The sequence below is a fragment of the Papaver somniferum genome, chromosome 4, assembly GCF_003573695.1.
Source record: "Papaver somniferum cultivar HN1 chromosome 4, ASM357369v1, whole genome shotgun sequence".
NCBI lineage: Eukaryota > Viridiplantae > Streptophyta > Magnoliopsida > Ranunculales > Papaveraceae > Papaver > Papaver somniferum.
In genome coordinates this window covers 403,498-425,179 of record NC_039361.1, presented here as the reverse complement: position 1 = coordinate 425,179, position 21,682 = coordinate 403,498, and the positions used below count along the sequence as shown (strand labels likewise).

At 36.2% G+C, this 21,682-nt stretch overlaps 2 protein-coding genes across 2 annotated transcripts; one reads left to right on the top strand and one right to left on the bottom strand.

Annotated features, from left to right (window-relative positions):
- Window positions 1–829: 829 nt before the first annotated feature.
- LOC113274466 lies at window positions 830–1,582 on the top strand. Its single transcript, XM_026523847.1, has one exon. The coding sequence runs from the start codon at window positions 830–832 to the stop codon at window positions 1,580–1,582; it is 753 nt and encodes a 250-aa protein (XP_026379632.1).
- A 646-nt stretch (window positions 1,583–2,228) lies between these two features.
- LOC113274465 (protein AUXIN RESPONSE 4-like) lies at window positions 2,229–3,248 on the bottom strand. Its single transcript, XM_026523846.1, has one exon. It carries the CDS (start codon window positions 3,246–3,248, stop codon window positions 2,229–2,231), a length of 1,020 nt encoding a protein of 339 aa, XP_026379631.1.
- Window positions 3,249–21,682: the final 18,434 nt, after the last annotated feature.

Genomic DNA, 21,682 nt, shown 5'->3' with positions numbered 1-21,682 from the left:
CACCCCTTATCAATACACCCTGGTTAGGAAAATGACTTTGTATGCCTATAAAGTTTTTGGTATGCCCAATATTATGAAATCATGCGGCTACACTGAGCAATGCAATTGCAATTCCTATATACTTATAGCATACAGTATATGGACTACTGAGAGCTGTTAGGCAAGTTACCTATGTCTCTGATAATCTCACGGTTGTACAGGCAGTTAATGAAGCTTCTTCATCACTGCACTGGACTGGACAAAGTTTTCACTTGTGATGGGCTTCTCCTTGTTTATAAAATCTAAGTGTGGGTATGTAAATAGGAAATGTAACAAGCAGGCGGACGCTTTAGCCAAACTAGCTAGAAAATCCCAGGTAACTGAGAAATGGGATACGTTTTCTTGTGGAGTTATTCCAGCAGTATCGCAATTTTGTTTCCAACTTTTTGCCGACATCGGGTTTACTTTCAAAATCAAAAAAATAAAAATAAATAAATTAATGAACTATTAGTCGAGAGGGCTGCGCCGAGCGAATTTCCTGGACAGCTTATTTTGTCCATAGAATTTGGCTCAACCTGAGAGAATCAGGGAAACATTAAGTGGTCGACCCGAGGTACACATGTCGCCCAATCAAGTCAACACATCATCCACTTGCCGACACTTGTTAGATCAGAATCCCATTTCACTTCCCAACTCCTGTCACGTGTTCATCTATTTTACCTCTCCATTTTCTTATCCCCATCTATTTCTCTTCTTCTCTTACCATATTTTCCAAATAATTCATTCTCACAAATTTCTCTGTGAAGTAAACGGAAGAAGAACAGAAAGATCAGGCAAAAATAAGAAAAAAATGTCAGGAGGGTTAGGATCAACATGTACAGATGAAGACATAAGAGCTCCAAAATCAAAAGAATCAGAAACACAAAACCTACAAATGAATTCAACCTTACCAGCAAAAGCACCAAAAACCCATAGAGGAATCCTGTCATTCAGACAACTAAATGCATTAGCAATAGCAATAGTACTCTCAGCAACAGGTATGGTAAGCATACAAGACATCGCTTTTGTAGTATCCTCAATATTCTACATGCTTTTCTTATCAAAATTTGCATTTCCTTTATCACCACCGTCCACCGAGAACACACCAATATTCTCACCGGCGAAAAACAAAATCTTAGCCGTTTATGTATCCGTTGGTGCACTTATTGGTCTACTGTTGCCGATTGTGTATATCTTTCACGGGATTTATGAAGGTGATAAAGAAGGTATCAAAGCAGCTGTGCCACATGTGTTCCTTTTGTCTAGTCAGGTGTTTATGGAAGGGTTTGCGTTCTCGAACCGGTTTTCGATACCGATTCGTGTGTTTGTGCCTGTTTTTTATAATGCTATGAGGATTTTGACAATTATGGATTGGTTGAAAGCTGAGATATTTAAAGAAAATGAAGGGTTTGGTAAAGGGTCTGAATGGAGGTTGTATGTTGGCAGAGGTCTTGGTGTTGCTAATATGGCGTTTTGGAGTTTTAATTTGTTTGGGTTCCTGTTGCCCATCTATTTGCCTAGGGCTTTCAAGAGATACTATGGAGCTAAGGAAGGTCAGGATTGATGTGCCTTCCTATGTCATGCGAGGCACCAAGCTGGTCGTCAATGCGACCAGTTTTTTTTGTTAAGAGGTAATGGCTCACAAATTAGGCAACTTGGGCGCGCTATTGGTGAGGCAGGCGCCCAATTGCTCCCCGCTCGCCTTTGACAACGCAGGAACGGCCTTCTAGTTTCAGAATTAGTAATTTTGTCCTCCTTTTCTTGCATTTTTCTTTTCTGAATGATGTAATTATGGCAATGTAACTTTGAAATAGTTTCTAATGAAAATCTAGTTTTTATGATGAATTACAAAATGGTTCAGGATGGTCATGGCTACCAATATAACATAACCAGGGTGAAGGGCAAATGTCCGGCTGATAGATACTGGCTTTGCCTTCAAACACCTTCCGAATATGATAGGTAAAGGTTCTTCCATTACTATCTTGACATATTTTGGCAGTGAAGCCACAAAGTTGGTGATGGTTTCTGCAATTTCACCTGCTGCATCTTCCTGAGGCCATCGACCGCCTGAATGTGTGATGAAATTAGCTGCTGGAAGCTTACTAGCAACCCAGCTTCCCTCTTTAGTCCGTTCTTCAGACCAATTACGAGACCAAAGCACCTGGATCGGCACACTGTTATCTTCCATGAAATCAGCCCAATCTCCTAAATCAAAGCCACCAATGCTGGGCCATCCAGACCTTCTCTACCTTTCTCAACTCCAAGAGAGCACCTCTTCTATCATCCCTACCTGTCAAGAGCACCCTGTGAGCCTCCGCAACCGTCTTGTTAACTGATCTAGAACAACAATTTCTAAGCAATCCCTGATACGCTGACGAAAATCCCAACACTACGTCTCTGACAACCGACATTTCTAACATCCGTATCGGCAAAGCTGTAGATGCCGGAGTAGAATCAATCAATGTTATACTTCTGACCAGTTCTAAATTCCACGATATCCAACTACCACACATCACCAGAGCGAAATCATGTAAGACTATATGAACAGGAGAAGAAAGATCTAATGAATCAATAACTTGTCCAATGATTGTACCTACATCTTCAGAATCTAAATCCATTGGCTTAAGAATCTTAGTCAGAGTCCTACTAGTTTGAGTTCCTGTTTCATCCTCATAACTGGGAATTCCAACCAGCTGATCAAACCAACCCCTTTTTCTTAAATCACTATAAATATCATAAAACCAACCGGAAATCCCACAAAATCTCTCATATTCTACTACAAATTCAGATTTATCAGAGAACCCAGAACCTGGTAAATCGATTCCAACAGCATGAATCTCATTCAAACCCAGTGATTTAATGACATTACGAAACGAATAAGAATTAGCGCAGAACCCATGAATTAACAATACAGATTGTTCTCCTTCATTTCTTGGACTGTCATTTTCTGTTGCAAACACTTGAAATGGAAATGCATTATATGGGCTTTTTTGTACTTTAATCATTCTACCTTTTGAATAATGATGCTTAAGATCAGTGGGTAAGCTTGAAAACCAGGATTCATCATCTTGTGGAGTTAAAGCAGAGAGAGTAAGTATTATAAGAGTGAAAAGAGATATACCAAATGTGAAGCATGCCCAAAACTTGAATGCATTTGCTGTTGAATTAGCAGCTGGATTTGGAGATGAAGAAGATGAATTAGTCTTTAATCGGGTTGTTGTTTCTTTCATTTCTGCTTCTTTCTGGTTTTCAATGATAATCATAAGAAAATATGTATTAGTTGAAAGGTGAGATCTTTAAAAGAAAATGTAGCTTTTGGAGTGGGGATCTAAATGGAGTTTTTTTTTCTTCGGCTGTGATAGACACACCGTGATTGTGCACCGTGAATTGCACAAAGAACGGATCACACGGTCAGATGTTAATTCTCTCCATTGGGATTAGGGTGGGGCAGAAGTGGGCCCCACCATCCACTCACACGGTGCACGGTCGGTGCACATTCTTCCGTCAATGAAACATTTTCGTTTTTTCTTTCAGTAATGATACACACCGAAGGTCTGTACCACAATCTGCACCGCAAAGAAATCCAAGGGCTGTGAGGGCAGCCCTGGAGGAGATTTACAGGAGAATGGGGCCAAAGATGGGGCCCATCTTTTTTTCCTTTCCTCCACGGTACACCAATCATTTTCCTTTTTCTTTCTTTAATTTTTACTGGAAATCTAGTTTTTAAATTTTTTTATTATGAATTGGTAGTATTTTTATTTCATTTTTTTTGGGAATCTATCAAGAAGCGAAGACTTTTACGTTTGATGGATGAGTATACCACGGGTCTTCTTACGACGGATCTCCCATGAATTCACAACGGGATGGAATCGTACTTCAATGAAGGTCTCAGCGACGTCAATGACTTCCAACATTGATGATGCATTCTTCAGGAGCAGCACCTATGTCACCGGTGTCAACCATTTCTGGTTATGATCTCTTCTCTCACCTTGAATCGGCGATTTTAGAAATGCCAACTCAGTAACCAAATTTTTTGATTTTCTCATCCTTGATTCAGAATCCTTGCTCACTGTCCATGAAGTTCAATTTCTATTTGTATTATTATGCATAGTTTCCAATCAACTTACGTTTTTTAGATCTTAATTTGATTAGTCTCGTATTCGTTTTCTTGTTCTTTTCATTAATTAAGTTTAATTTCTAAAAGAATGTATCTCAACTAACTTTCTTTTCCGTAATGTGTTTATAGATTGTCATCTCCTTAATGGCATTTGTCTTCAGTTTTGTTGTGTTTACAGCGTTTGATCTGTTAGCTAAGTGGCTTTTTGAAGTCCTGTTGTCACCATTGTTTCTCCATCATGAGAATTATCGACTCAATTAGTACCGATTCGTAATATTTCAACTGAAAAGTCAAAGACCAGAAAGGCGGAAGAAAAGAAATTTTGAAATCCAAAATGGTCGAAATAGTTTTGGTAACAAATTCCTGATTTTTCTCTGTGGGATAATTGCTATATGGTATGTTACTGCAAATAGATATACCAACAATAACCACTGGATATCTCCATTCCAAAATTATCGAGAGGAAATATCTTTGGTTGTGGAAGGAAACCCTAATTGCACTGGTTTATCTCAATCTATAAATCAAGTCTTTGAAGTCACAAAATAACAAGAAAATTGTTTAGCAAACAATAGCATAATGGCTGAGGAAAATAATGAGAAGGTGATCGATCTAGCAGAGAGGTTCAAACAAGCAGCACTAGATCTAGACAAGGAAGATGAAGAAGTGGAAACAGCTACCATTGAAGATGTTGGGAACTGGGATAACTGCCTTATTGGCATGATTATCATGGAAGAAGGATCCATGGGTTTTAAAGCAGTGGAACACCATATCAAGTTCTACTGGCCGCACATCCTAGAAGGAGAAGTGAAGGTGGTGGAAATTGATAAAAACATAATGGTTTTTAAATTCAATGATGAAGAAACAAAGAACAATATCTACATAACTAGGCCATGGAGCATAAGCAAAAACTTAATCATCTTGCATCACTATAACTCTGAAGTTATCTACAAAGAGTTAGATTGGAACCATCAATGCTTCTGGCTTCAACTCAAAAAGCTGCTGCCTGAACATTTGAATGTTTTTTCTATTACCAAGATTGGAAAACTGGTGGGAGAAGTTGTTGCAATTGAACCTAAAGATGCTATCCCAGTAGACAAAGAATGAGTCAAAGTATGTGTCAGTGTTGCAATAAACTTTCCACTAAGAAGAGGAGCAATGGCGAAAACTAATGCAGGGTGTACTAGATGGATTAAGTTTTTCTTTGAAAAACAGCCACATAACATCTGTCCAAAGTGCTACATCATCAAGCATACCAAAGGTGCTTGCAAGGCAGCAGAACAATTCTTAACAAAAGCTCATAGCAAGCCATACTACTTTGGTATCAACAATAATGCTAATAAGAAGAACCTGGATAATGGAAGAGAAGCCATCATCATTCCTAGCTGCTCCAAGAACAAAGAGACAAAGAAGTCAGGTTTCATCCCTCCACAGGATGGTATTATGCTAGTCCCAAGGACTGAACCCACAACTTAATTGGATGATGAAGATGATTCAACAAGATTGGGTAAAAGGCTAAGAATTACTGCTCCTCAAGAATCAGATGCAGCTGGTACAAGCAAACATTCTCATGATGGGGGACAATTGGAAACACAAGCTGCAGAAAGACTCACAACAAAGGAGAAACATTCTGGCAACACTAAGGGAATACAAAAGGTAATTTACATATATCTCTTTATATCATTGAATTTCCTGCATAATTTTCATAGTCCTTGCATCATTTTTTACTTTCATCCTTATTTTGATAACACTCTTATTAACTACTCTCATTTAGATACAACTATGAAAATCATATCATGGAATGTTTGTGGATTTGGAAACAAGGATACCAGAAATCATCTTAATATGCTCATAAAATCCCAAAACCCTGACATAATCTTCCTGTCTGAAACCAAAAATCAATCCAAAAGAATGAACTATCTACTGAAAAGATTTAAATACCCAAATATCTCTTTATTAGGCCCTATTGGGCTATCAGGTGGTCTTTGCATTTTATGGAAAGATGGAATTAATCTTCAGATTATTGATGCTCAGTTGAACATGATTAACTGTATTGTGAAACTTGATAGTCAAAGTAATAGCTCTCTTATGACTCTTTTATATGGTGCTCTATATGACACAGAGAAGGCCAACCAATGGGATCATCTGAAACAAATAAGGTTAACTCATACATATCCCTGGATTGTAATACGTGACCTTAATTTCATTTTAAATAATAGTGAAAAAGAAGGTGGAAACCCTCACAGTCAAAGTGACTTAGATGCAAACAATTTGCTGCTAGACAATAACAATCTTACTAGTATGCCTTTTATAGGGAATCCCTTTACTTGGACTAATAGAATAAATGGGGATGATCTCATTCTAGAAAGATTAGATAGAGCTCTCATATCTTATGATTGGTCTAACATTTATCCTAATGCATCCCTTTATCACTTAACTGTTTTAGGTAGTGATCATTGTCCCATAATGCTAATCACTAGTAAAATGGAATGCAACACCAAGAAACCTTTTAGAGTGAATAAATATTGGTTTAGAGACCCAACCTGCTCTGAGATAATTAAAAATGAATGGAATAGCAATACTCATGGTTGTGCTAGTTTTATTCTTGCTAATTGTCTTCATACTACTAAGCATTTTCTCAGAAATTGGAATTATCAGCATTTTGGCAATATTAACACTCAAATTGCTAATTTTGAATTTCAGTTATCTAATCTTTCTAGAAATGTTAGAAATCCTAATGATAGCAGGGTTATGGATCTAACTACCAAATTAAAATACTAGTATGATGCTGAACAAGATTTCTGGAGACAAAGAGGTAAGGGTGATGCTATTCTTCTAGATGATAGGAACACTGCCTATTTTCATCAAAAAGCTAATTTTAGAAGACATAAAACTCAGATAGAGTCTCTACAAAACAATATGGGAATTTGGTTAGATGGAAGACAGGATATAAAATATGAACTTTTAAGGCACTTTAGCAATATGAGTAGAACAACTCATCCTCCTAATTCTGATTCTTTTCTTAGCAATATAGAAACTTGTATTAATGATCAGGATAACTCCATGTTAATTGCTATGCCTTCTTGTGATGAAATTAAAAAAGTTGTTTTTGAAATGAAGCCTTGGACAACTCCAGGACCAGATGGATTTCCACCAGGTTTCTACCAACTAATGTGGGACACTGTTGTCCCTGAAGTTATAAAAATGGTTCAATATTTCTTCCATTCTCATTATATTCTGAAACAGTTGAATCACAACTTCACTACTCTTATTCCTAAGAGTAATTGTCCCAAAAATGCTGCAGATTTTAGACCCATAAGTCTTTGTAATGTGTCATATAAAATTATGTCTAAGTTGTTGGCCTCTAGATTAAAGAAAGTTTTACAAAAATCATATCTCCAGCTCAAACTGCTTTCATTTCAAGTAGGCTAATACATGATAATATTATTATTGCACATGAACTGATTCATTCCATGAAACAAACTAAGGCTAAAGATGGTTGTGCATCAATTAAACTTGATATGTCTAAGGCTTTTGACAGAATAGAATGGTGTTTGCTTCTGGATAGTCTCAAGAAGCTTGGGTTTTCCTAGGAGTGGTGTAGTATGATTAATCAGTGCATTTCTACTGTGTCTACCTCCATCATTCTCAATGGTGCTCTAGGTAAAGTCTATTATCCTCAAAGAGGCCTGAGACAAGGTGATCCCTTGTCTCCATACCTCTTCATTCTTTGTAAGGAAGCTTTATCTAGAGGTCTGATTCAAGCTGAAAATGATAAACTCATTCATGGCTTCAAAGCAATTTAGAAGAACTGATGTTTTAAACCTTGCTCTCCTTACTAAATTAGCTTGGAGGCTATTAGAAAATCATGATGATAAATGGACTGCCATTCTAAGAGGTAAATATTTTGTTGATTCTAACCCTTTGTGTGACAGTGTTTCAAAACAGGGTTCTTGGATCTGGAATGGTCTTTGCAAAGGTTTGGAAATTGTTAAAAAGTTTCATGTGTGGGAGATTGGTAATGGTAAGTCTGTGCATATATGGAAACACAATTGGATTACTAATATGCACATACCCCCCTTCATCCCAATTCTACTCATCTAACATGAAATATGTGAGCCAACTGATTGATCATGATTTGAAATGTTGGAAAATTGATACTATCTCTTCTCTTTTTGATAACAATACTGTGAATGAAATTCTAAATATTAAAATACCTTTTAGTGGAGAAGATAAATTAAGATGGGAACCTAGTAGTAATGGGTACTTCACAGGTAAGTCTGCCTATAGAGTTATCCTGAATGATAATCTTTTATCCAGTCCTAGTAAAAACAACATGAATATTAATTGGAAATCTTTCTGGAAATATAAACTACCTCCAAGAATCCACCATTTTATGTGGAAGTTTTTGCATAATTGCCTGCCAACTAGATTTAAGCTTGCTATAATTACTAAGCACAAGGAAACTGCTTGCAATTTATGTGATCAGAATGTTGAATGCCCTCAACATCTATTTATCTCTTGTAATATTTCCAGGAGAATCTGGAATAAGATTGATGTCACATTATCTAATACAATTAGTACTATTAATCTGCATCAATGGGTAAGTCATTTCTTCCCTACAGGTAATAACTTTCCAGCTTTAGATTTTACTCAGTATGAGATTGCTACTTTTTGTATGTGGTCAATCTGGAAAGTAAGATGTGCTAAATCTTTTGATAATGTTCAACCAAATGTTGACAATATTGCTAATTCAATTATGATGCAGATGAATGATTGGATAAATGCTAGGTTGGTTCAACCAAATGCTAATTGTGTTATAACTCAGTCACAACACTACTGGACTCCTCCAGTAAATGACTGTACTAAAATAAACTTTGATGCATCATATGTGAACAATAACACTTTCTCTGGCTGGGCTCTAATATCTAGAAATTTTTCAGGCGAATGCGATGGACTGCGAGGAGGTACAACTCACGCAATAGATCCAGAACAAGCAGAGGCGCAAGCACTTTTGGAAGCAGTTCTGTGGGCAAAACAAAAAGGCTTGACAAAGTTGCAACTGGAGGGTGATTGTTTAAATGTCATAAATGTTGTGAATGGATCTCTCACAGCCGTGAAGTGGACTATCATAACTTAATAAAAGATGCACTAGGTATCCTTAGTTCTTTCTCTTTTTGGTCACGCACATATGTGCACAGAGATGCAAATCATATAGCAGACAGTCTAGCTAAATTTGCAAGGTCTCACACTATTTGTTTTCAGTATTACAGTGATATTCCTTCCTGGGTTCACACATTGATCCAGCAAGATAAAACTCTTATGTAATTCTTTTATCATTCAATTCATTTTTCCTATTAAAAAAACCATTTCTGGTTATTGTTCACCGTAAAGTGAGTCGCCAAAATTACAGCATTATGATATACATATAAGAAACCAACAAACTGATAGTCCTTAACATGCTTTGTTGTGCCATGTCCAGAAACTAGACATAAAGAAAAAACTTCAAATTTGTCTACCCATACGCGTGTATCCAGTGATGCTAAGAAAAGCACCGGGAAAATTGGTGATATGCCCCAAAATCGAATGTCATCTTCGGGATATGCCCCAGGATTCCAGTTTACGGGAATATGCCCCAAAATAACGGTTTCTGTCAAAAAACCGCTAAATAGTCATTTTATCATAAATATGTCTGGACTTTTCTCTAATTTCTTCGAGGTTTTTTCTGTCTGAATATGTTCCGGAACCTTGTAAAGGTGTTAGTATATGGTATATTTGTCTTTTAATTCGCATATAATCCCAACTGTGTGCGAATGTTGACTACTTAGAGCAGTTCCTAGGGAATGAACAAACTACCAAGTTTGTTCATTTTGCTGCCACTATGGACTCAACAAACATGAAAATGTATGTTTAAACCAACAAATTTATTGGTTTGTTCATTGAGTTGGAGGATGTAGCGGGTGTTTGATGATAGGTTGGGCGAGCTTGCCTCAGACGTTTGGCGTTTGAGACACAAGCGCTGGCGGTTGAGACAAAAGCGCCTGCGCTTTTCTTTCCAGCGCGCGTAACAAGTCGAAATGCCAACATTCATATTAAAAGCGCCAACGACTCTTTCAATCCAGCGGCTGATACTCTTTTTTGTTTCCTTATAGATTCAGTTCATCTCCGGATTTAAAACTCACGCCTTCTTCAGCACTACCTCCATCGAGAGATGCATCCCAACGAGCATTAGAAGGAGGTTCAAGCGAGTACAAACTATGTTGATCACAAGGAATTCGAGATGCAGATAGATCTAGGGACCGTGGCATTGCTATAAATAATCAACCAAAAAGTCGTCTTTCGCGAGAACAATACTACATGGGTTTTGTAAGCTAAACAAGTTACTCTCCTTGAACACTTCAATAATGAATGAACGACAACTTGCTGCATGGACTAAGGGAATGAATGCGGTCAAAGCCGAACAACAACAAGCTGCGGCCGAACAAGTACCCCCCTTCAAAAAACTGGTCAGTTTGCCAATGTGGAAGAAGACGGAGATGATCCTTCTGAAGAAAACGAAGAGGAGTACAGCCTTGCTAATTGATTTTAATTGTTGTTTAGTTTAGTTTAATTTAACTGTACTCGTTTCGTTTAGTTTAATTTATGTGTACTCGTTTATTTAAAATTACTTTTAATATAATTGCAATTTTAATTTTAAGTGTTGTCGTTTAAACAAACAACTTTAAATTAAATTAAAAAACATATCAAGAATAAACAAGAATACTACAGGGATTGAAAATAACATCTGTCTCCCTCTCCCTATGCCTCGCCCCCGCGCATCGTTTTCTCCTTTTAAAGACCAATGGTGCTTGGTTAAATATTGTCTTAGTTGTCCATAGATTACCCTCTTTTGGAGTCTGTCAGTGGCAAGTCTATATTCTCTTGTCGGGCGCCTATGCTCTACCACAAGATTCAGCCTCAAATCTTCATCTGGAAAACTAGTCCAGGTTGGGTCACGCCTTGTTTCTTCAATGACCATGTTATGTAGAATGATACAAGTCAACATAATTTGGTTCATTTCTTGAATATCATATTAGCGTGCCGGCCCAGCTATGATGGCAAACTTCCTTTTCCAGAATGCCAAAAGTGCGTTCAACATCCTTTCTGCATTAAATTTGTTGGGTGTTAAAGTACTTCATATCCTTCGAAGACGTCGGTCCAAAACCTACCTGTTTATAAGATTGAACCATAGTTTACCATTGTGGATAGATTTCATCTAGATAATAACCCTGAGTGTAGTGATGATCGTCGATGGTGAAATTACAATGCGGCGCGACCCCATTCTTACAATTTTCAAACAATGATGACTTATACAAAACATTGAGATTGTTATTTGAACCCGGGAGTCCAAAAATGGCATGCCAAAACCAACAATCAGAGCTAGCATAAGCTTCTAAAATTACAGTTGGTTTTGGATAATGACCCTTATATTGGCCTTCCCATTTAACCGGACACGCATGCCACGTCCATTGCATGTAGTCTAGACTACCTAGCATTCCTGGAAAACCCCTTGCGGTGTTTTCCACAGTTATTCTTTGAACATCTTCCTGAGTAGGCTTCCTTGAAAAGATTGGACCAAAATGCTCGACTATTGTTTCGCAGAACATTTGAGATACCTTAAGGCGGTTGTTTTTCCCATACGGATGTAGTCATCCGTGGAATCCGCTGGTACCCCGTAACATAGTATACAGAGGGCCGCAGTGAACTTTTGCTCGGGACTAAAGCCTCGTACATTTTGTGCATCATACTGATAATTAAATAAAGGTTGTACCTGACAAAGCGTGGCAATAATCCTTTGCGTCAAGTTACGGCCCATGCAGAATCGTCGCTGAAAATCCTCATCGGAATAGACACAATCATGATCAAAACAATCATGCATCATCTTTTCGTGGTAAAAATGTCGATCTCGCCACGTCCATCTTCTAGTCGCAACTTGATATGGGTCTAAAGTCTTTGGTATGATCCATTTGATTGTAATTGCAAATGTCGCCTTCTTCTATCTTGATTTTCATCTTCATCTATTTGATGTAAAAACTCCATACACATTTCCTCCTCTTCTTCATACAACATTTCATCCATCTCCTTATCTTCCTCAGAAGAATCAAACTCAGAATTCATGGTTGAAAGTTGAAAGAAATTGAAATTAAAAAAAGATTGATCGGATTGATCTGATGAAAGATTGTTGTGAATTTTTGAGATCAAACTCGAACAGTATTTATGGAGGTAGAAACTAGCCGTTCCGGTGACCGTTGGAAAGTAGCCATTGGCGACCTTGATTCCAACGCCAGCGTTTTTTCAAAGAACTCCAGAGTTTTATTCACGAGCGCTGGCGTTTTATTACGCTCGCGAGCTTAGCTATCTAACGCCCAGTGCTTTACCATAATGGAAAAGCCAGTTTGGCCATCCACCTGGCTCAACAAAATTATTCATTTGGCCATTTCCATAGGAATTGCCTTAACGGTTTTGGATGGGATTTCGGACGACTGAGGAATATTCCCAAAAACTTGAATCCTGGGGCATATCACCAAGATGACAGTCGATTTTGGGACATATCCCCAATTTTCCCCAAACCAAACCCATAGATCGACTCCTTGGAACAATTGGAGAAGTTACTTTCCTAAATATTTCCCGCATATACGTATTGTATTTATAACATAAATTATAATTACGAAACTCTGCATCACATTCTTCGTTAAAATTAGTTTATTGTTCAAGGAAACAAGAAAGTGCGCAGTTGATAGAAACTTCGCTTGACACCAGCTTACAAATCAAGCAAGAGACGGGTCTGTGATGACACAATAAAAAACAAACAAGATTCCCCATATACTAATGACTAGTCATTGCACAATGCATTTCAATGAGCATCAATTTTAAAAATGCTTAAACATTACCAGGTTATACTTATGCATATATGGACCATCCTGTCGATTGCTGCTTCCTCAGATAATTCCTGTTCTTTTCTTCTCACATGATATATTGCACCTTATTCCATTGTTTTTGTATCTTATTTTCCTTATGCTTTTAGTGAAACTAAGGTATTTATATGAGGAATGATTTGGTAAAAATATTTGAGGACAGTTCACAAGCCATTTAGAACAAGAAGATTTTATGTCATATGAAATCTTTAGAATTGATATTGAACATACATTCTAAGAATATTATTGGATGTTTATTACAGACAAAGATGAAATGTATTTATAAGACCCGAACAGACTTAATCAAGTCAAGCCAACATGACTCGACTTGAATGAACCTTATATTCCTAATACACCCCCCTCAAACCTTACAAGCAGACACTGTAAGAGTTTGACAAGTTAGAAAAAAAAGATATTACTACACTCTCTCAAACTGACACGATAGTAAACAAACAAAACCATAATAAGTTGCAGGAACCATAAACTAGCACTAGCTTCAGAAGTAGTAATCTTGATAGAAGAAATCAGTCAGAACTAAGATCCAAAAGTATTTGCAAGACTAATGTAGCAGAAAATGGAAGCCAGAAAGAAAAACAACCAGCAAGCACTGCACAACTGGTAACAATGAGAAATATGACCAGAGTAATATGATCAACACATATTTAAGAAGAATAATATGACTACAGATGAACTTTGTAGATGCATTAAAGCTCGGTGATAAAAATTGCAGATCTGAAGCAAAACAGTCTCACACACACTGAACCACGGAATCAACACATCTATAACGCAGAAACTGATATTTTGTTTTGAACTATATATATATAATGCACTTTCAGAGACTCACACACATACTAAACAAACCATGCTGGTTAATATTATTGCTGCAACATGTAATAGCAGAGACATCAGTAGTGATAGGTGATGCAGTAAGTGTTTTAGTAGGAAACAGTCGCAGTAAATAGAAATCATAGATGCAGAGCATAGCAGGATCTAGTGCAGGAAAGCAGACATGACATTGCAGTAAACAAGTGACCAAATATACCTTGCATTGGAATGATCTGTTGTAGTATCATATGCAACCCAACATGAATAAAATTGACTGCAATAAGGCTTCATAAACTGCATATATGTATTGTACCCAAACATGCCTAAAGACCAATAGTAGCACAATTTAGAAGTCCAATTAGCAAAACTGTAGCAGGAGATGCAATAGGAGTATGCAGTAGTAGACATGCATCAGCGAAAATAGTTGGTACAGTAGGATAGACCAAATGATAGCCGGAAGCCGAAGAAATATGTAGCACACTCTTGCATCACAAATCGACTCTCTCAGTTGAAGTATTTGACAACTTGCAAATGTCTTTATAGTGGATCTTTGCATCCAGTCGTAGATCTGAGTAATACTAATAATAACAGGATTTGTTATTCACTAATCACTGTAACTTGCATACTATGAAGCGTTAGGAACGATGAAAGAATATCTGAAGATAAACCCAGACTGCAGACATCATCTGAGCAAAGAGGTAACACCCACCCTTCAATTTTGCAGTGAAAACAAAGTGAGAAACCAAACTCATGAAACTGTAGAAATTGCAGATGAAAATGCTACTCATGAAATAGCATAAGGAAGTGATGACGTAGGCTAGCTTAACTGGAACTGTAGATGAGAACTTATACACACTCCAAAATAATTGAGAATCCCATACTTTATATGTCTCCACACAGATTTAACACATTCAAAACATTTATGTTGAAGTTCATAAAATTTTGTAAAAGAAGCACAACATCAGTAATTGTACCAGGACAGTAATTAATGAATGTAACACAATTCGATGTAATAACAGGACAATCAGAGAAATATGTGTACAAACAGATGTTGAATGATATGTACTAGTGACAGAAGTAGTTTGTGAAGTAGAAACACAATCATAACTTGTTGTAGTGCAAACATCTTCAGTAGCGGAACTAGTAGTCACATGACAAGTAGTAATTGCTGAACCTTTTTAGGAAACATTAGAACCAGCAAGTAACACAAGTTGAATAACAAAAGAAATAATAGCTTCCAGTATTTGTTGTGGTGTTCTCTGTTGGTTAAGAGACTCAAATTGTTTTTGGTGTTCTTTGTTGGTTAAGAGACTCAAAATGGTATTTAGAAACTGGTGTTTGTAAGATCAGATCTGTAAAGGTATTGATATGACTTGTTTTGAAGTAACAAAGTCATATAACTGGATATTGAATTTTTTTAGAACCAGTTAGGTATTGAAAATTATTACTTGATATGTTAAACTCACACAAAAATAATTAACAATGAACAAATGGGGAAATTTTTTATTAAATAATTATTACCCATATGAATGTTGATATTACCCGGAAGTCACTAATGTTGTTGGATGGATGTTGAAGTTATTGATGTTGTTGTTGATTATTTGATCATGTTGATAAGAAGTTTATGTTGTTGTAATTAATAGCTACCCACTGAATACATGTTGCTCCTGAAAAACCTTTCACTTGAAAATATCCTTCCAGCACAATTAAAACTTCAGTAACTAAACCCATATATGCACAATCTTTTTAATCATTGCACTGCCAATTCAAAACTCCACAAATAACATTGCACCAAGAAACCCAAAACTACAAAAATTGAAGATACTTCAATGAAAAACAATCTTTTTCTTTCTTTTCTTCACAATTGTGCATTTGAAACTTAACTAGGGTTTGGGTTGGAAAGATGAATGATTTTGAATCATAGAGTATAGAGAGAGATGGAGGGTTTAGGGAAATTGAAGAAAACTTATGAAATAGAACCCTTCTTGAATTTTTCCCTGTAATCTCAACTTGAAGACCTTCCATACAAACTCCCAATCAAGAACTAGAAGTAATTCCTTCGGCAGTTAATTTCTTTGTTGAACTTTACAAAAAATTTCAAATCATCACTAGTAGTAGAAGCGGAAGTGATATGAAAACAAGAGTTAAAGAAATTGGGGTGATGATTTTGTTTATGGGAAAGTTTTAATTTCTAGGGTGGATGGTGGGTTCGGTGATGGTGGTGATGGATGATCTGATGGTGATTTAGGCGATTGAAACCCTAATGTTGAAATCAGTAACTAAGAATATTTGTAATTGTACCAAAAAATTATCTCTATCAAATAAAAGTTCAACATCAATGTAGCCAAAGTAAAACCCCTAAATTTATGATTATTACAGCATAAAAAGTAGAATCTTCTTCAACATAGATTTCTTCTTCTTCTTAGGACAACCTTTTGATGATGATGATGGTGAAAATGCAGTGGAAAAGAAAAATTGATTTTCCATTACAGAGAAGTATGGAGATGAAAAGAAAAACCTAGGATCGAAAAATAATTTTAGTGGTTGTTTTCCAGAATGATACCATGTGAAATCTTAGAATTGATGTTGAACATATGTTCTAAGAATATTATTGGATGTTTATTACAGACACAGATGAAATGTATTTATAAGACTCGGACAAACTTAGTCAAATCAAGCCAACATGACTCGACTTGACTGGACCTTATATTCCTAATATGTCATAAGAATAGAGATTACATGAATTATAACATAAAACTTCACCATTCTTCATCAAGGCAAGTGGTTTCAGATTTAAAAACTTCTTACCTTTCAATGATACGTGTTATAACTGCTCCATCATGTTCTGACTTCTGTTTTTCTTTAGCAATCACATGACAGTTTTTCTTATGTACCTGTCATGGAAACAAATTTGAGAACATAAAACTTCAATCACAACCCCAAGTCCAAAAATCATACCACTAGATAGACAATGAACAAGAATTTCACAAAACTTTTCATCATCCAAATTAAAGAGGCTATGTTTCCTCTCGATGTAATCCAATATAGAGAGTCTCTTACAAAGACTCCTTCACTATTACTAAAAAAACCCATTGAAGAACTTAATCCGCAATTTCCTACGTTTCTCCATCCACTACCGCTACCTAGAGTGTATACCTCCACACATTCCCAATTGAGTTTCCCCCACAACTGATCGATTCTAACAACCTTGTACGTACTCATTGGTTTCACGAATATAACCGAATCCGTCATAAAGAATATAAGTTCTAAGATCCTTGTACCTATTATACTTCAGAAGTATAACATAATCTTTCATAATGGGATTACAGATGTAAGCATGTTGATAATCGCGTAATTCACTATAATGACAAGCATTGAGAAAAATCAAACCATTGCATGCACCAATAATACTATAACTCTTCCCAAACTGAGGGTTTATGTTGATCCTCTAATACTATGCTCATGATGGTTCTCATTATATTCAAGGTAGCTTAACTGTTGGAATTCTCTGCATAAAAAAGTTAACTTACCAGATTCAGTGAGATGTGGTAAGTGCATTAGAGAGAAGCATGGAAGGTATACAAGATTTCTCCAGGATTTGCATACCAATTTACACTATAATACTGATTCAGTTGGTAACCTGGTCAGTATTTCTAAGATTATGTCTGGTGGGAAAATGTTAAAGTTCCCCATCAAAATTTCTTGAAAAGAGTCGGACATGCTGTACGAGATACGTACAAGAATTTAGGGTTTATACAGTAGAAACTCCCTATAAATTAATGACGGTGAGACCTCCAAATTTATTAATTAAGTGAGATATTAACTTATAGATAAACAAAATATTTTCTAAATATTTTTTTGTTATTATCAAATAAAAAAACATTTCCTATATAAACAAAATAATTGAATAATTTCTTTCTGAACTATGATAAAACAACACCAGATTTTCTTACGATAATAAGAAAAATTAGAGATGAAATTCAGCATGTTATTGATTTTAACAAAAAACAAAATACAATTGAAACATTTTTTCAAAAAATCTTCATAGATCATTAATGTATTGAGTGTATATATATGAAACCTATTATAGGGGCTTGAAGAAAAAGTTTTGAGGGCTCACAAAATGACAAAACATGGGTTTCCAAATAGTAACAAACAAACCCCCTTATCCAACTATTTTATGTATTGGATAAAATGCTCTCTATGAATTATTTGATTTATAGTTAGTTTCTGAAAATCAAAATATCAAGATTAGTGAAGGAAGAAGAAAAAGCTTAAGAAAAACCTAGAAATTTAGGTTTTCTCAATCCAAATGAGTGGCTCTAGTAAGACTAGTGAGGTAGGTGAATCCTCATCTACCAAATCAAACAAAAATCCTCCAACTCCTATAGATAATCAAGAATTACTAACCCAACCACAAGCTCAACCTGTACATGAAGAATATGAACACTATTATGAATTTGAGAACCCAAAGAAGAAGAATATCAAGAACCAAATGCTCAACAGAGTGAGGTATACCTCTAACTTAACTCCAATAGCATTTTTTTTTTGCTTTTAATCACAATAATTAAGTACTTAGAAAGTTGGATTTTTTTTGTTTTTTGAAAACCCCCAAATCTGAACCGCAAGTAACATACGATGTGGAAAAATTATCGATCAAACCTTCCCAAACCGTAGACAGTTTTATACGGTTTGGAAGTATGAATTTTCCAAACAGTAGTTGTTTTTGAATCTAGAACTTACGGTTTGGAAAATATAAACTCCCAACCGTAGATCACCTACGGTAATGTTTCACTCCGTAGTTGCATGTATAACTTTTAACGATATTTATGAACTTACGGTTTAGTTTCCAAACCGCGCCTAATCCCAGGGACACCTATGGCTTGGAAAGACCGCCGTAATCAATTATAGCAGAGCTTACAATTTGGAATTTCCCACCTTAACTTTTTTTACGGTTTAATTTCCACACCGAATGTTTATGTTTTCAGATGCATATTTTCCTGATCCTTTGCAATATTATTCATATTTATGGCTCGATCTTCTACCCGAAACAATGGAAGATCAACCTGAAGCTATGGATATTTTGTCCGAAGATACAGGTGATCACAATGAAACAACTTAGAATGGAAAGATTTAAAGGATGCAAAGAAGTGGAATCGAGAACAAGGGTTGATGAAGAAGTGTATAATAGTCCAAAATAAACAATTAAAAAAATACCCATAGCTTTCAAATGGTTTGCGAGTCTAGTGGGAAATATTAGAGTCATCAAAGAAAAGGTTATGAGTATCAACCAAAGACATCGAGGAAAAAGAAAGTTATTCATACAAAGAAGACCGGTGTCCTATTAAACTTCAATTTAATTTCAACCAAGAAAAGGAAGTGTGGTATATGAGTGAAGTTAAATCGGGTTATCATAACCATCCTATCTTGGAGATTTTGCTTAATCATCCTTATCCAGTAAGGCTCAACCTAGAAGAATAGAAGCTAGTAAAAGTGTTGACTAAAAAAAGAACAAGCCTATTTATATTCTAGCTAGTATGAAGGTATTAAATGAAAATAACACATCTATCTTGTCTACCATCTACAATGAAAGAGAAAAAATTAGGAATGAGGAATGGCAAGATAGACTACGTATGAAACAACTATTGTATTTGGCGGAAAAAGTGAACTACTCGGTAGCTTATGATGTGAATGAGAAAAAGGATGTGATACATCTTTTCATTGTTCATCCGGAATTCGTAAGGTTGGAGAGATGCTTCCATCAAATTCTTTTCATGCATTGCACCTATAGAAAGAATAATTACAATATTCCGATGTTGAACTTTGTGGGGAAAACGTCTACAAAGGCGCCATTTAGTGTCGATTTTTGTTTATTGAGAGACGAGACGAAGAAGAGTTATTTGTGGGCATTAGGAAAGGTAAAGTTATTGTAAAAAGAAGGTTATACTCCTAATATATTGATCACAGACAAGGAGCAATCATTGATGTGGGCGATAGAACATGTTTTTCCCATGGACATCATCATCTTTGCACGTTTCATTAATGGAACAATGTGCAAACTAATTGCAAGAACATGATTCAACCACTAAGGAAAACCGTGACGGAGATGATTAAAAAACTCCCGTTGGATAAACAACAAGAAGCCAAAGAGAAATTTGTTGAAGATGACAAAGTAGTCGCGGATAAATGGGATAGCTTCTAACAAGAGTGGGACAAGTTGACATGGTCGACCACGGAAGGAATGTATTTTGCAAGGGAGAGTATTATTCTATTAGACAATTGGGAAAGCTACCCGTAGGTGATAGCGTATTTGGAGAATGAAATATTGGATCCCCATAAGGAAAAATTCGCTAGTGCGTGGGTAAATAAGCATAAACATTATGGAAACCAAGACACAAGCACGGTGCAGTCATCTCACTTTCGATTCAAGATGAGGCTAACTGTGTGCAATGGTGGTTTTCATGTGATTTTTCAATCTATGGAAGAGTACTTGAAGCGTGATCTCGATAGAGTTAATGAGGATTTTGAATTTAATCGATCTAGAAAGGATACTCTTTATTTGGATAACCCTTGGCTCCGAGGAATTAATCTCTATGTATAGCATTGGGCGATTAAGAAGATTACGAAAGAAGTGGACGCTTTGAAGAAATTTATTCCAAGGGAATGTATTTGTCCTAACATGTCGTCATTGGGGCTTCCATGTAAGAATATTATAGTTAATTACTCACCAAAGGTTATCCCAGTCCAAGACATCGATCCTTTTTGGAGACAACTTAGCTTCAAAGATCCGTTACCCAATGATGGTTTTGGAGAAGTGTTTTGCGACACCCAGGAGCGCAAAGAACTGTTTGACAAGTATGCTTCACTGTACCCGGCTTAAAGAAAACTTTGGTTGTATGAGTTGCGAAAATTCAAGCGCCCCCACACGTCAAATGATATTCTTGAATCAACCAAGGGGAAGGGAAAGGGTAGGCCTCCATCTCAACAAACAAAGAAAGAATGAAGGGAATAAGCCAAGAGACTGGTTCAAGAAGGTCCACAATTACCGGCATCAACCCAAAGATATCTTTCCGGTTTTGAGCGTTTGAACGCCTTGTATAAGGAGGAGGTAATTAAAGAAAAAGGTACAGGTACAAACAACTTTGAATGAAAATATTTAAAGGATGCAAAAAAGTGGAATCGAGAACAAGGGTTGATGAAGAAGTGTATAATAGTCCAAAATAAACAATTAAAAAAATACCCATAGCTTTCAAATGGTTTGCGAGTCTAGTGGGAAATATGAGAGTCATCAAAGAAAAGGTTATGAGTATCAACCAAAGACATCGAGGAAAAACAAAGTTATTCATACAAAGAAGACCGGTGTCCTCTTAAACTTCAATTTAATTTCAACCTAGAAAAGGAAGTGTGGTATGTGAGTGAAGTTAAATCGGGTTATCATAACCATCCTATCTTGGAGATTTTGCTTAATCATCCTTATCCAGCAAGGCTCAACCCAGAAGAAAAGAAGCTAGTAAAAGTGTTGACTAAAAAAAGAACAAGCCTATTTATATTCTAGCTAGTGTGAAGGTATTAAATGAAAATAACACATCTATCTTGTCTACCATCTACAATGAAAGACAAAAAATTAGGAATGAGGAATGGCAAGATAGACTACGTATGAAACAACTATTGTATTTGGCGGAAAAAGTGAACTACTCAGTAGCTTATGATGTGAATGAGAAAAAGGAGGTGATACATCTTTTCATTGTTCATCCGGAATTCGTAAGGTTGG

Excerpts from the sequence above, each read along its gene's own strand:
- LOC113274466 (XM_026523847.1), top strand. The coding sequence starts at position 830 with ATGTCAGGAGGGTTAGGATCAACATGTACAGATGAAGACATAAGAGCT.
- LOC113274465 (XM_026523846.1), bottom strand. The coding sequence starts at position 3,248 with ATGAAAGAAACAACAACCCGATTAAAGACTAATTCATCTTCTTCATCT.